Source organism: Protobothrops mucrosquamatus, unplaced genomic scaffold (assembly GCF_001527695.2).
Source record: "Protobothrops mucrosquamatus isolate PMUCROS unplaced genomic scaffold, P.Mucros_1.0 scaffold10, whole genome shotgun sequence".
NCBI classification, from domain to species: domain Eukaryota; kingdom Metazoa; phylum Chordata; class Lepidosauria; order Squamata; family Viperidae; genus Protobothrops; species Protobothrops mucrosquamatus.
Genome location: NW_015386397.1, coordinates 3,302,780 through 3,316,100, shown reverse-complemented (window position 1 = coordinate 3,316,100; position 13,321 = coordinate 3,302,780). Strand labels below are relative to the sequence as shown.

General features: G+C 37.8%; 1 protein-coding gene across 1 annotated transcript in view; it reads right to left on the bottom strand.

Annotated features, from left to right (window-relative positions):
- Positions 1-13,321, bottom strand: part of SKAP1 (src kinase associated phosphoprotein 1) — a 130,339-nt gene that overhangs the window by 12,315 nt on the left and 104,703 nt on the right. Inside the window, exon 8 of the mRNA XM_029283044.1 lies at positions 5,496-5,558. Within this exon, the coding sequence (XP_029138877.1) occupies positions 5,496-5,558 (63 nt within the window). The remainder of the gene's footprint in view (positions 1-5,495; positions 5,559-13,321) is intronic.

Genomic DNA, 13,321 nt, shown 5'->3' with positions numbered 1-13,321 from the left:
GGAAGGAAGGGAGATCCGGGATCACCCGGATCTCTGGGGGTAGTTCGTTCCAGAGGGTGGGAGCTCCCACCGAGAAGGCCCTCCCCCTGGGGGTCGCCAGCCGGCACTGTCTGGCTGACGGCACCCTGAGGAGACCCACTCTGTGGGAGCGTACCGGCCGATGGGAGGTAATCTGAGGCAGAAGGCGGTCTCGGAGATACCTTGATTGAAACATTTAATTTTAATTTTCTCTTCAAATGAACTGATAATCTTAGAGGTTTATATACTTTAGCCATACCCAAATAGGTAGCTTTAGATCATCTCCTCAATAAATAAATGGACAAGTACAATATTTTGATTCATCTGCTTAATTGGGTTGTCTTTAGTTTTAGGATTTGTGTGAAAACAGATCATTTTTTTGATCATATTCAAAATTCAAAGGGTTCACAAATTTTTAAGCACCACTATAAATGTCCAGTGAAGCCACGACATAGGGGAAGACAGAAGGAACATTACCATTTTGAATGGGAAGAAATGGACATCATAATAAGAAAATGTTTAGATGAATAAGGCCACTTATACATTATCATAATATGCAAGAAAGATTTGTGGAGATGGTGCTCGACAGACAGAACACAAATCTTGATAATAGTTGAAAAGAAAATAGATCTGCTTCTTTTGTGTGATATAAAAGAGCTCATTCAGGTAGTCCTCATTTAGTGACTGCCTCATTCAATAACCATGATGAAAAAATAACCTTATGACCAATCCTCCCATTTATGACCTTCACAGATCTGTAGAGCAAAGGAAAGCTGAAGTAAGATCATAAGCATAGTCATAGTTTCACTTAGCAATCATTTGCTTAATGATTAAACAATTCCAATTATGGTCACCAAATGAGGACTATCTGTACTCAAAACCAAGTAAAGGTGCAATATTACTCAGGTTACATCATTTTTGATCTACAGCAAGAAATAAGCATAGGCCATAATAATAAGCCAGACATTGGTTTGATTTTGGTTCCCAGATGATTATGCAACACAGAATTAAATGTGCAGCCTGAATAAGATAATAGCATATCTCCAAAATGAGTTCTCTGCTATTCTATATCATATAATTGCCACAACTGTTAGATTGTCTAAGATATTTTGACTCCACCCTGAAGGTTCGTTCTTAATTGAGTCATTCCCAAATATAATATTCTCATGCCAATCATTGCTAATATAGTTATGAATAAAAAAACAGAGGGCATTAATTTTATCCCGATATAAATGGAGATGAATGATTTAGAATGGCTGGGAGCACATATTGTAGCATAGAGGTGTATATATACCAGTTCCTAATTCAGGCATCTTATACACAGTTATCAGAATGTCTGAGAGGAATAAGAAAAACAAAATGATTATAATAATTTACTTATATAGTGTCCTTCCCTTCACTTACTGTGATTTATGAGTATATAGTAAAAACAATAAAAGCATATTAGAAACCATTATAGTCATTTTTAAAGCAATGTTAGAAAGAAGGAAAAAGCTAATCCAACACTGTAGTGTTTATTTTAAGGAAAAATAATTCTTCATAGAATATTAGAACGACTGATGCTTCTTTTCTTCCTTTCCATTGTTCCCATCTGGATTTATTTTTTGTTTCTTTGTTTTTTGTCTTATGTTGTTACTTTAAAAAATGTTTTTAGCAAATTGTAACCTGCCTACAGTCACCAGAAGTCAGGTGGTATATATATTTAATATATTATGGTCCATCACACAGTCAGTCAGATATTCAGATTGAATTTGGCACTTTTGTCCATCTACTGAATCCTTTTCAACGATCTAGGATTTGAGATGTGGATGTCTGACTGTGAACCTAAAAATTATTACAGTAACATCTAAGGATATAGGCCAGGGATAGGCAACCTTGGCTCTTTTATGACTCGTGGACTTCAACTCCCAGAATTCCTGAGCCAGCCATGCTGTCTCAGGAATTCTGGGAGTTAAAGTCCACGAGTCATAAAAGAGCCAAGGTTGCCTACCTCTGATATAGGCAGTTAGAGGCAGGGCAATTTTTTTTTTTACAATTAGGATGTTCATGTCCAATAAATGTTCATAAGAGTTCAGTATTAATCTGGAGATCCCACTGTTTTGCAATTTTTTTCAGATTGCTCAAATTTAGCTTCACTCAAACTTAGCAATATCAATTAACGGACTTACTTTTTTTCAATGACTGTTAAGCATGTTATAAACAAGGTGCCTGCTAGTTTGGAATTTAAAGTCTCATAAGATCTTAACCTGCTTATTTCAAAGAGCACTATAGCATCTTTATTTCCTATCATTTTCTTTATTTTAAAGTCCCACCTGTTCTTGCTTGCAGGAAAATGATATTTCTCGATACCATTTTTGATAGCATGATATTCCAATGCACTATTGTTGTTACTTTGCCATGCTGTTGTTTGTAGTCAGTATGTGCATCTCCTCCTTGATCTCCTCCTTCTCCTTCTGGCCCTTCTCTTCCCACAGCTGCCAGTTCTCATGTTGCCTTTGTATGCATACAGTTCTTTCCAAGAACCTAGGGTGTTGTGATGTATCAGCATAATATATGTGCAGATACAATCAGTGTGGCCTTTTGCAATTGACAGAAATGTTGCTCACAGTATGTAACTTACAAAGTTTCTATCATATTTGAGCCTTAATATCTTTTGTGGTTATATTAAGCCCTGCAACAGTGAATTTTCTGAAAGCATTATTCAAACCTCCTCAATAGCTTCTTCCCACATGTAGACCTCCCACTGAGAGGTTATGGTTAGGACACCCATTTTATTGGCTTGATAAACTTGATGATAAGGGCAAAAAATGGATCCAGGAAATTACAGGAAGCTGTAATGTAAATTAGGAAGATTCTGGCAAAGATAATCAAGCAATAGATCTGTGAACACCTTGAAGCAAGCGAAATTATAACCAGAAGTCAACATGGGTTTACTAAAAACAGATTATGCCAAGCAAACCTTATTTCATTCTTTGATAAAGTGACTAAATTAGTGGATCAGTGAAATGCTCTGGACATAGTATACTTGGATTTCAGTAAAGTATTTGACAATGTAGACCATACCCTACTTCTTAGTAAGTTAGAAAAATGTAGGATAGACAGCATCACCACCAGATCGCTTTGTAACTGACTAACAAACTACATTCAACATGCAGTCCTTAATGAAATTACATCTACATTGAAGGAAGTAAGCAGTGGGATACCCCATGGTTCTGTCTTAGGCCTAGAACTCTTCAACATCTTCCTAGATGAAGATTAGAAGGGGGATTCATCAAATTTTCAGACAACACCAAGCTGGCAGGAATAGTCAACAGACAGACAGACTTGAACACTGGGCCCTTTCTAACAAAATGAAATTCAATGGTGAGAAAAATAAGGTTTTACACCTAGGCAAGAAAAAACAAATGTACAGGTGTAGAATAGGTGGAACATTGTTCAATAGCTGTAACAATGAGAGGGATCTTGGAGTCCTAGTGGACAATCAGTTAAATATGAGCCAGCAGTATGCTGCAGCCACCAAAAAAGCCAATGCAATCCTAGGCTGCATTACAGAGGGATAGAATCAAGATCATGTGAAGTTAGTACTGCTTTACAATGCCTTAGTATTGCCGCATTTGGAATATTGCATCCAGTTTTGGTCACCACAATATAAAAAAGATGTTGAGATTCTGGAAAGAGTACAGAGAAGAGCAACAATGATGATTATGTGGTGGGAGGCTAAAACATATGAAAAACGGTTGCAAGTATTGGGTATATCTAGTCTAGTGAAAGAAAGGACTGGGATGACAGGATAGCAGTGTTCCAATGTTTGAGGGGTTGCCACAAAGAATAAGGTGTTAACCTATTTATCAATGCAGCAGAAAGCAGAACAAGAAGCAATGGATGGAAACCAATGAAGGAGAGAACCAATCTAGAATTAAGAAGAAATTTCCTGACAATGGGAACAATTAGCCTTCAGAAGTTGTGGGTGCTCCATCACTGTAGGTTTTTAAAAAGAGACTGAACAGCCATTTGTCCAGAATGGTATAAGATCTCCTGCTTGGGCAGGGTGTTGGATTAGAAGACCTCCCTTCCAATTCTGTTATTCTGTTAACCACAATTTATCATATGAGGATGTTTCCTGAACTATGAACAAATGCAGTACCCAGAACTGCAGGAAACTCAAAGCAGCTCCACCTAAATGTTTTTTTCCTGAACTGGATATGTAGGTTCTGGCAGAGAAAGAATCAGGTGGTCTGGTGGAGAAGAAAGACTGAGGGCAGAGAGCAGGTGGACAGGGATGGTCCAGGAAACAGGCTTTCCGCTTTCAGCCTAAAGTCTCAAGGAAAAAGCCTGGGAAGGAATGTTTCCTCCCTGTGCACTCTGGAAGGACAAGCTTCCCTTTGAAGATGTCTAGAAGCAGTAATTGAGAAGGTCAAGTTTCCAGTAAACAGAACTTCCCTGCTCTCTCTTCCTTTTGGCATGCAATTCTCCTTTCTCTGATTTCTGGTTTTTCATTGGGTTTCTGTCTACTTTTTTGTTTCTCACTTTATTTCATGTCATCTTTCTTGTCTGCTTTCCTAATTCCATGGCAACTCTTTTGCTGCTTGAGTTTTATGTTGACTCCTGGTAGCTTCATGGACAGAGATATATATTTACGTTGGTAACAATACAGTATAGGAATGTTTTGCCATTGTGTTCTTCCAGGATTTTTACAACTTCCTAACCTATAGGTAATCTAAGTAACCTATAGCCTGAAGTTTCCCGTTGGTTTCTCATCCAAGTATTAACTGATAGGGTTGTCTAGTGCTTTTGATTCAAGTATTTTGGAGAACACAAGAGTATGAATGTAAACCTTTTCTGAAATTCCTTAAAACCTTTGAATTCAAAGGGCTGCATAGGACCACTAAACAGTCCTGTCCATTTGGCTTTTCAAAATCAAGTAAGTCCAGATAGGTGCTGTCCGTTATTTGACAGAATTTCATAGCTAGAGAAACAACAATACATTTCATTTTGCATAGAATCTGTGAGAAAGAAATTATGATTCATATAATAATGCATTACAATGTTTAAAAAATCTTCCAGAAAGAGACACTCCCATGTTTTATTATGTATCAGAATTTACTTATTATATTGGATTCTAGACGATGACTCTAATAAGGCTTAGATTTAGATACAGCTAGTGTCTATCAATACTGAATATGATTCATGGTTAAAACATCTATTGACACTAGCATCAATAAGGTCAATTGATTGTGCACTTTATAGTTCAATAGAAATACAGTTTAAAAATTCCTGGCTCACAAACTTTCTACACATATTTTAGCAGCAATCCCATGGTAAAGCCAAGCAACCAATTGCTTGGGGAAAGTGGCTCTGTACAGAGCCTGTTTATATCCAAATTTAAGCTTATATTTAAGTTATAAATGTTTATAAAAATGTAACATCCTAGGTAATGCTTAATAAGGATCTAAAAGACACACTGTATAGAACTTTACCTTTATTTTTGATGTCACCAGCATTTTCTCTGTCATCCTGAGCAAACACGTTATGGTCCTCATCTACAATAATAAGCAACATGTATATAAAATGTCTACTGGCAGATTAATTGTGCCACAAAATGTCCCATCATCTACACTGCAGAAAAAGTATACATTTTTTTCTCTCATTTATAATCCATGTACATTTGTTAGGATAGCAGTTAATAACCCCATCCCCAAAAAGGTAGCTGGGTAGGGCTATAAGACATAGCAAGTATTTTGTGGGAATCCTGCCCTGGTTTCTGATAGAAATAAAACTATCCCATGGTAAAATAAGTTTTTTTCTCTCTAGTAGCCATTTGTTATTTTTGTTCACTGCAAAACAAAAGCAGTAAGATGACACAGAAGCACTGATTGGAAGCCACTTTAGTAAATGAAGAGAATTTCTGGCCAATATGAGATAATCCTCAGGAGATAAAAAGTGAGGGTGCTCACCAGTCAGTTTGAAGAGTGGCTGTCAGGAGCTGCTTGAAATGCCATAAAATAGTCATAGCAGTATTACAACTACTTGTAATAAGAAATGTGTACTAAGATATAAAATTCAAATAGCTATAATGCTTTTGTTAGAATCATATCACAATGAATCCTGTTTACATAACCCTGTTAAGAATGAAAGGGTTTGTCTAGAAATAGCAAACTCTTTTAAAAAGCATTTAAAACTTTATTTATTTATTTATTTATTTATTTATTTATTTATTTATTTATTTATTTATTTATTTATTTATTTATTTATTTATTTATTTATTTATTTATTTATTTATTTATTTATTTATTTATTTATTTTTGCTTCCCCAGCAGCATACAAATATTGGCCAGATTGAAGAGTTCAGTCTACTTTCCACAAAATAGTTCTGCATGGTATGATGTATTTTTGCTGCTTTTGAAAGAAAGATGGTTGTAAATATTTTACTAAGTATGTTGCCACCACCACCTCCCATTCCTCTATACTGTAGGATATAACATCTTAGATTAGAATAAAGGAAGGTGATTAGAAAAAGGACATGAAAAGAAAGGCTTAAATCTCAATCTCAGCACAGGACAAATACCGTAACTAACAAGGCCCATTCTATCTTCCCTCCCCAAATCTTTGCCATCAGCTAATTCTTTAAAAAAAATCTTAGTGTTCTTATTCATGTAGTCCATAGAATGAATCACACTGTATTCTTCCTGGTTTTAAAACAGTTTTGCCCAATCTGATGTTTCCAAAAGGTTTTGAGTCACAATTCCCAAATATCCGAACAACAAAGTTTTTTGGCTGGCACAGAATTTTGGAGATTGTAGCCTCAACACATATGTAGGACTTCAGGTTGGAAAAGCTGTTTTAAAATGTTGCAAAATGCTCAGATGCAATCACTTCAAAGGAGGATTAACATGCACTCAATCTAGATGGCAATGATTTAGCTGTACATAAACTGATATTTGTTTATCATAAACAAGCAGCTGTGTTTGTGTGAAATATAACCACAGCAAAAATATTAATTGCATATTCATATTTTACTGATTTTAGGAATCTTGCAACCTTTCTAATGACCCTAAACTTAGAATGAGACATACTTTGCTGTTTACCAGTGCAGGTAAGTTCAAACAATATAATCATATTATGACCAAATTGAAAGAATGCCTTCTTTGATGTCTTCATAATGCAGTGCAGGTGTTAAACTGCAGCTGTAAACTGGACTAATCTCTAATCTATATTTTGCTATGATTTCATTAATTAGCTATGATTTCATTAATTTGCTATGATTTCATTAATTAGCGCTCATGTAGGCAATTCTAAAGACTTGAGTGTGTTGAAACAATTTATTTCTGACCAGCTGAGTTCACACAACACAATCAGGTTAGATAAAAGACTAGGTGTAGGAGATGACCAGGCTGAGCCTGAGAGAAGGGTCAAGCAGGTTATAAATCTCTAGTCCAGCCCACCTTGAATTCCATAGACTCTTATCTACTGCCAATTTGCTTTGGCCAGTTCAGATTCTTGTAGGGAGCTTAAGCTTGCAATAAATATATATATTCATTTGAACTCCCTGGACTCCTGATTTTCTGTGCTTGACACAAGTAGTTTTATCTGCACAACATACTAAGTTACATTAATGTTAATTCTGGTCTGTTTTTTTTAATGATTTAGAATGGTAAACTCCTGCTCCAGTCCTGCTCTGCTGCCTTATAGTGGCAGGGTATGTGTGGATGTTCTAAAGCCAAAGCAAGCAAATTAACAATGGGCAGCAGCAATACAGAAAGAGGCTAGAAATATATGACCATTGTATTATAGATAGCAAAGGCATAATCTCATTTTGCATGGGAGAAAGCAATCGTAAACCACTTCTGTATTTTATCAAGAAAACCATATGAGTAGGCCAGATAAAATAATGGAAAATATGGTGCTTTAATGCTCAATATGCTACTTAAGAAGGGCTCAGGAACTTTTTAAGTATTAATGATATTTATGAGGCAGCTAAAGTCTTTGGGACACCTAGTTCCTGATGTTGCCATCCAAGAAAAGATGACCTAATTCTACAATGATAGAATTACAGCGGGACTGTGAAATGTAAGCATGAACGTAAGGAAGTTCAATCCACTGAAAGATGGAATGAACTGACTAAAAATTAGCATCCTAGGAATTGGTAAATTGAAATAGATTGGAATTGGATACTTTCTACCAGAAGATTATACTGCATATTATTCAGGATGCAAAAACAAAGAAGGAATGGCATCACTTTCATAGTCAGGAAGGATATAACAACTACAGTACTACACAGCACTTGGCAGAATGCAATTAAACTGTGCAGACAACTCTTTAATATGATGATTATTCAACTTTATGTTCCAACCACTGATGCAAAAGAGGAGGTTGATGGATGTTATATATAAATGTTGATTTAAATTCAAACTTAAATCAATAGAACATGCAAGCAAGATCTGTAGCTTGTGGCTGGAGATGAGAACATCGAAGTTGGATATGCTAAGGAGGAACATTTAGTTGGACTCAATGGCTTAGGAAGCAGGATAATGATTTATTAATTGCTACAATCCAGTGATTTCTTCATTGCTAAAACAGCTTTCCAACAACCAAAATGATGTGTACATATGTGGACGTCACTAGGTGGAGTACTGTCAGGTGCAAACAACCAGATCCAGATGTGAAGGATTCAAGATAACTATTTATTGTGTTCTATCTATAGTGCAAGAATCTCCCTAGATAAGGTCCTATGCAACCTAGGGGAGGTTAGGTGTAAGTCTCTTGTGGCTGCGCAAAAATTTAGCATTACCTCCCTGCTTGATCCTTCTTCATTGCCTGGCAGGGAATGACCCAACAACACACTCCCCACATCCGATCCCTCTCTCTACCATGTTGTGTTTATTGCCTGGGATTTCACAGGAACTTGGGGGTGGGTGGGAGCAATGCCAACTGAAAGAAGTCCTCCCCCCCCCAGTCTGAAGACTATTTCCAGCCATGCGGTGCATCCTGCAAAACATCCAGATGGTTAGAGAATTCCTCCCTACTTTCCCTCAGGAAGTGAAGTCCAGAAGATAAAAGTCGAGTCTTGTCTGCTTCAATGCTTCCCTCTAGAGGGGTCTCCGCTTCCTGGTTAACTCCTTCATTTACTGATTCCTCCTCAGGCTCTAGGATGGAATTGTAGACTGGAAGTTTAGAAAGTTGTCTGGGAATTGTTGGTAAAACTGCTACACTAATTCAGAAGCATGCACACTTGTAGCATTTTCCCATGAAAGCTCTGCTTCTGGATAGCATTTCCAGTGAATCGAGTACTATATGCTTTTACCATGTCTCCTTGAGTTCAATATTTCTTTCACCTTGAACTCTTTCTTGCCTTTAATAATCAGTGTGTTTGGGCGTGTATGTGTTAATGGCAGTTGTGATCATAAAAGGCTTGGTGGCACATCTCTGACTAGCAATGAATGATAGAAAACTGGGTGAACTTTCATAGATGGTGGCAATTGCAAACAAAAGGCCACAGTATTTACACGCTGTAGACCTTAAAGAAACCCACAAACTTTTATCAAGTTTCTTCGAGGGTCTGATAGAAGCCAAAAATTTGGCCAACAACCATACTTTGTTTCCCTCAGCAACTGTGTACTTCTTACTTCCCTCAGGGGCATGGGCTCTCCCTCTCCTGAATCAGCTGTAGGTGGCATGAGGGAAGGGAAATCTCATAAAACGAGACCTAGGCTCATTTGATCATCCCACAGTTCTTCCAAATGGGAGTCTATATGTACACAAAGTTAGTACAATTGTTCCAGACTTTGTGGAATTCCTTGCCTAATCAGTTCAGTCCGGTTGTCAGTATGCAGACTTTGCCTGAACTGGTCTATCAAGGCTGCTTTGTTCCAATCCATATCTGCCACCAACAAATTGAAATCAAGTATATAAAGCCTCGCCCTTCTGTTGCCTTGCCTAAGTTACCAATCTCATGGCTGGCTATCACATGTTGGTGTGAATGTTCTTGGTAGTTCCTTGATAAGGCTGTTGTTTACTGTTATCTTGTTTATCTGCATTGGTAGTTTCTTGATTGGGGTATTGTTTACTTGATTGTTGGTCTAGTGTTAATCTTGGTGTTAATATCTGCTCATATGGATGTTGATTTCTGGTGAGGAGGTGTTTTGGTCTTTCTATTTCCTTTTGAGATTTTTGACTGTCTGTTTTGAGTGGTTAAAAACATTAACAAAGATAACAGCCTAATCAAGGAACCACCAAGAACTTTCCCACCCACACTGACAGGGCAAGCCACTAGCAGATCCTACTCCCTGCTATGCACCAATGATGTTACCTAGTTTGCTAATGAATCTGCAAGAAACTCACCAAACTCATAGAGAACCAAGGATCCCACACCCAATTGTTCTTATGTAAAACTTATAGACGGGTCTGGAAACCACAGCATAAATGAAACATGGTGAAAAAGATTAGCTCCATGTCAGCAATGTATATGCTGAATATACACTGAAGGAAGCTGAATTAGATGAAGATGAGCATGATTTTAAAATTGAAGGAAAAAGCATTAGTAACTGCACTGTGCTGATGACACTATTTTAATAACTAAAAATGCAAATGATCTGGAACCTCTAGTAATGAAAATCAAGGATTATAGTAAACAATGGTCTAAAATCAAATGTAAAGACCAAACTGAGGAAAACAGGTATAGCAACCAACCTTAAAATTGCCAATGAAGATACTATAGTGATGGATAACCTTTGTCTTTTGAGATTATCAACAGTAAAGAAATAAGCAACGAAAAATATACTGCAGACTAGTACCTGGTATAGTTGCAATGAAGTCTTTTGAAAAGATATTCAAAAGCCAGGATGTATTTATAGAACTAAAAATAAGGCAATTGTTCTTGTGACAGTCTATGGAAGCAAAACTTGGATTAGAAGCAGCAGCATAGAAATAGTATTGATGCTTTTGAATTTTGCTTCGGAGAAGATTTCTGAGAATACCACGAACAGCCAAGAATACAAGCAAATAGATTTTTGAACATGTTGATGTCAGGGCTGTTGCCAACAGGTGTGCAAATAATGTACTGCACAAAGGTGCCATGACATGGGAGGGAGGCATGTAGCCCAGTGCTGCATTGCGGGAGCAAAGTTGGGGAAAGAAGCCTGTCCAGATACTAATTCATGCATCTGCACATGAACTGTACAAAAAAAGAGAGAACAAAGTGTTGGAAAGCTGGAACTGCTACATGATGTGAGTTGATGCTCTGGTGGTGGAAACCTTTTTGCGCAAAGGTACCTAACAGAACAGGGCCTGTCCTGTTAGTGGTTAGAGTTGTCATTGACAGCTTTGGTGTGGAGAAACGCTAGTAGTTATACTCTACATGGAGTTGCTTCTCTTCTACTGCAATAAAGCTGGTCCTGAGTACACTGGGCTCATGGATCTTGCCATCTGGTCCCCAAAGTGGATCCTCCCTTATGCCTAAGTTACCATGGAGGGTGAGACTCCTGCTCCTTGCCTGACCCCTGCCTACTCTGCAGCTCCTTGCTACTAGTCATGAACATACATACCTCAGCCCTGATTCTGATGCTGTCTTGATATGAGGTCAGGCCTGCAGCTCCCCTTTGGCCTGTCTTACCCACACACAGAGCTATGCTTCTCATCTGTAGCAAGCAGAAACTATGATCATGAGAGCAGGCCTTGGCCCTACCAGTGATAGTGTCTTGATGCAGGACTAAGAGTGGAGCTGACCTGGGCACTGAGCCATACTGCTCATCCTAAGTGAGGAGCCACAATTTCAGGTAAAATTAGACTGGATTTGGGTCATATTGTGAGGACTGAAACTAGGATTGCTATCTCTGCTTGGGAAAAGAAGCTACAGACAGGCAGCAATGCTTCCCATCCCACTATTCCAAGGCTCGGAACAACTCATGTTTCCAATAAAGGAGAATATTGGTTGAAATGAGGGGTCTCTAGTACTCTCTGAGTTTAGTTGTTTTCTTGCAGACATTTTCTTGGTTGTTTTCTTGCAGATGTTTCACTACTCAAACCAGGTAACATCATCAGTCCTAGTCAAGTGCACTTTTGGATAATGAAACATCTACAAGAAAGTCTCAAAGATGCTTTTTCACGCCAACTGGACTTTCTTGTTTTTCTTTGAAGACATTTCACTTCTCATCCAAGAAGCTTCTTCAGCTCTGACTGGATGATGGAGAATGGAAGGATTTATATTCCTTGCTGACAGCTGGTGATTTGGATTCATTTAGAGAATCATTGAGGCCACTTGGAGGTTTTGTCTGTGTCCTCAGGGTCACCTGAGTAGTGCAAATGGGTATGGAGCCTTCTTGAAACTGCTGAAAGGATTTTGTTGTAGACTGAAGATAGATGATGTCATATTCCTCCCCCTCTGTTGAAAGAGGACTGTTCAGTTTTGACATAGATGGCCTCTTTGACCCCTCTTTCAAACCACATTTTGGACAGAGAGGACTGCTGATTTGAAAGAGGGGTCAAAGAGGCCATCTATGTCAAAATTGAACAGTCCTCTCTCAACATCACTTTGCAAAGCCTAGAAGGATGGAATTGATCCAAAACAATAGTCTGTTTTGGGAGAAGGTGAATACTGCAATAAATAATTGTGTACAGATTTGCTGTGCTATGTGAGGGTTGTTAGAACCCTCACACATGGGCTATACATTTTAGATCCTTGTTCTATAAGTGAAGTTTCTAATTTCTTTTGGCATTCTATTCTATCTATATCCATGTTGTTGTTTTTTTGCCAGAAGTATAGAAATCTTTCCCACTGCCTTCTTTGGGGATATTTTTTTCAACTTCCCAGTCTAATCTATAACCTTGGGATTTCCTGACATCTCTCACCCAAGAATTCAAATCTCAATTAGTTCCCTCCAATCCTTTTTCAAGAGCATCCAGTGGCAGCTGGGTGTTGTCACTAGCTATTCTTATGTCAATTAACTACAAGGAATATGTTAGTGATGGTAGAAGCCCCATGATAACTGGCCTTTCTGTCAAAGTAACAGAGAATATTGCAGGTACCGAGTAAAATAGCTGTTATGGTACTTTCAGGGAATGGCAATAGATTTAGCTAAGCTGAAGGAATGGACTATTTCTTATTCTCTTACCACAACTATTAAGTTATTGTATCCTTAGAAATAAAGTAATCCAGTAGATCAAATAAACTGTAATTTCAATGTTGTGGCTGCTGTCAAAACTTGTTTTTTTCACATCAAGATAGCTTTGCTGCAATGAAAACTGCCAGTTCTAAGATGTCTGATTTTGTTAGATGACATTGGGGGCTAAACTCCCGCCCATATTTCAT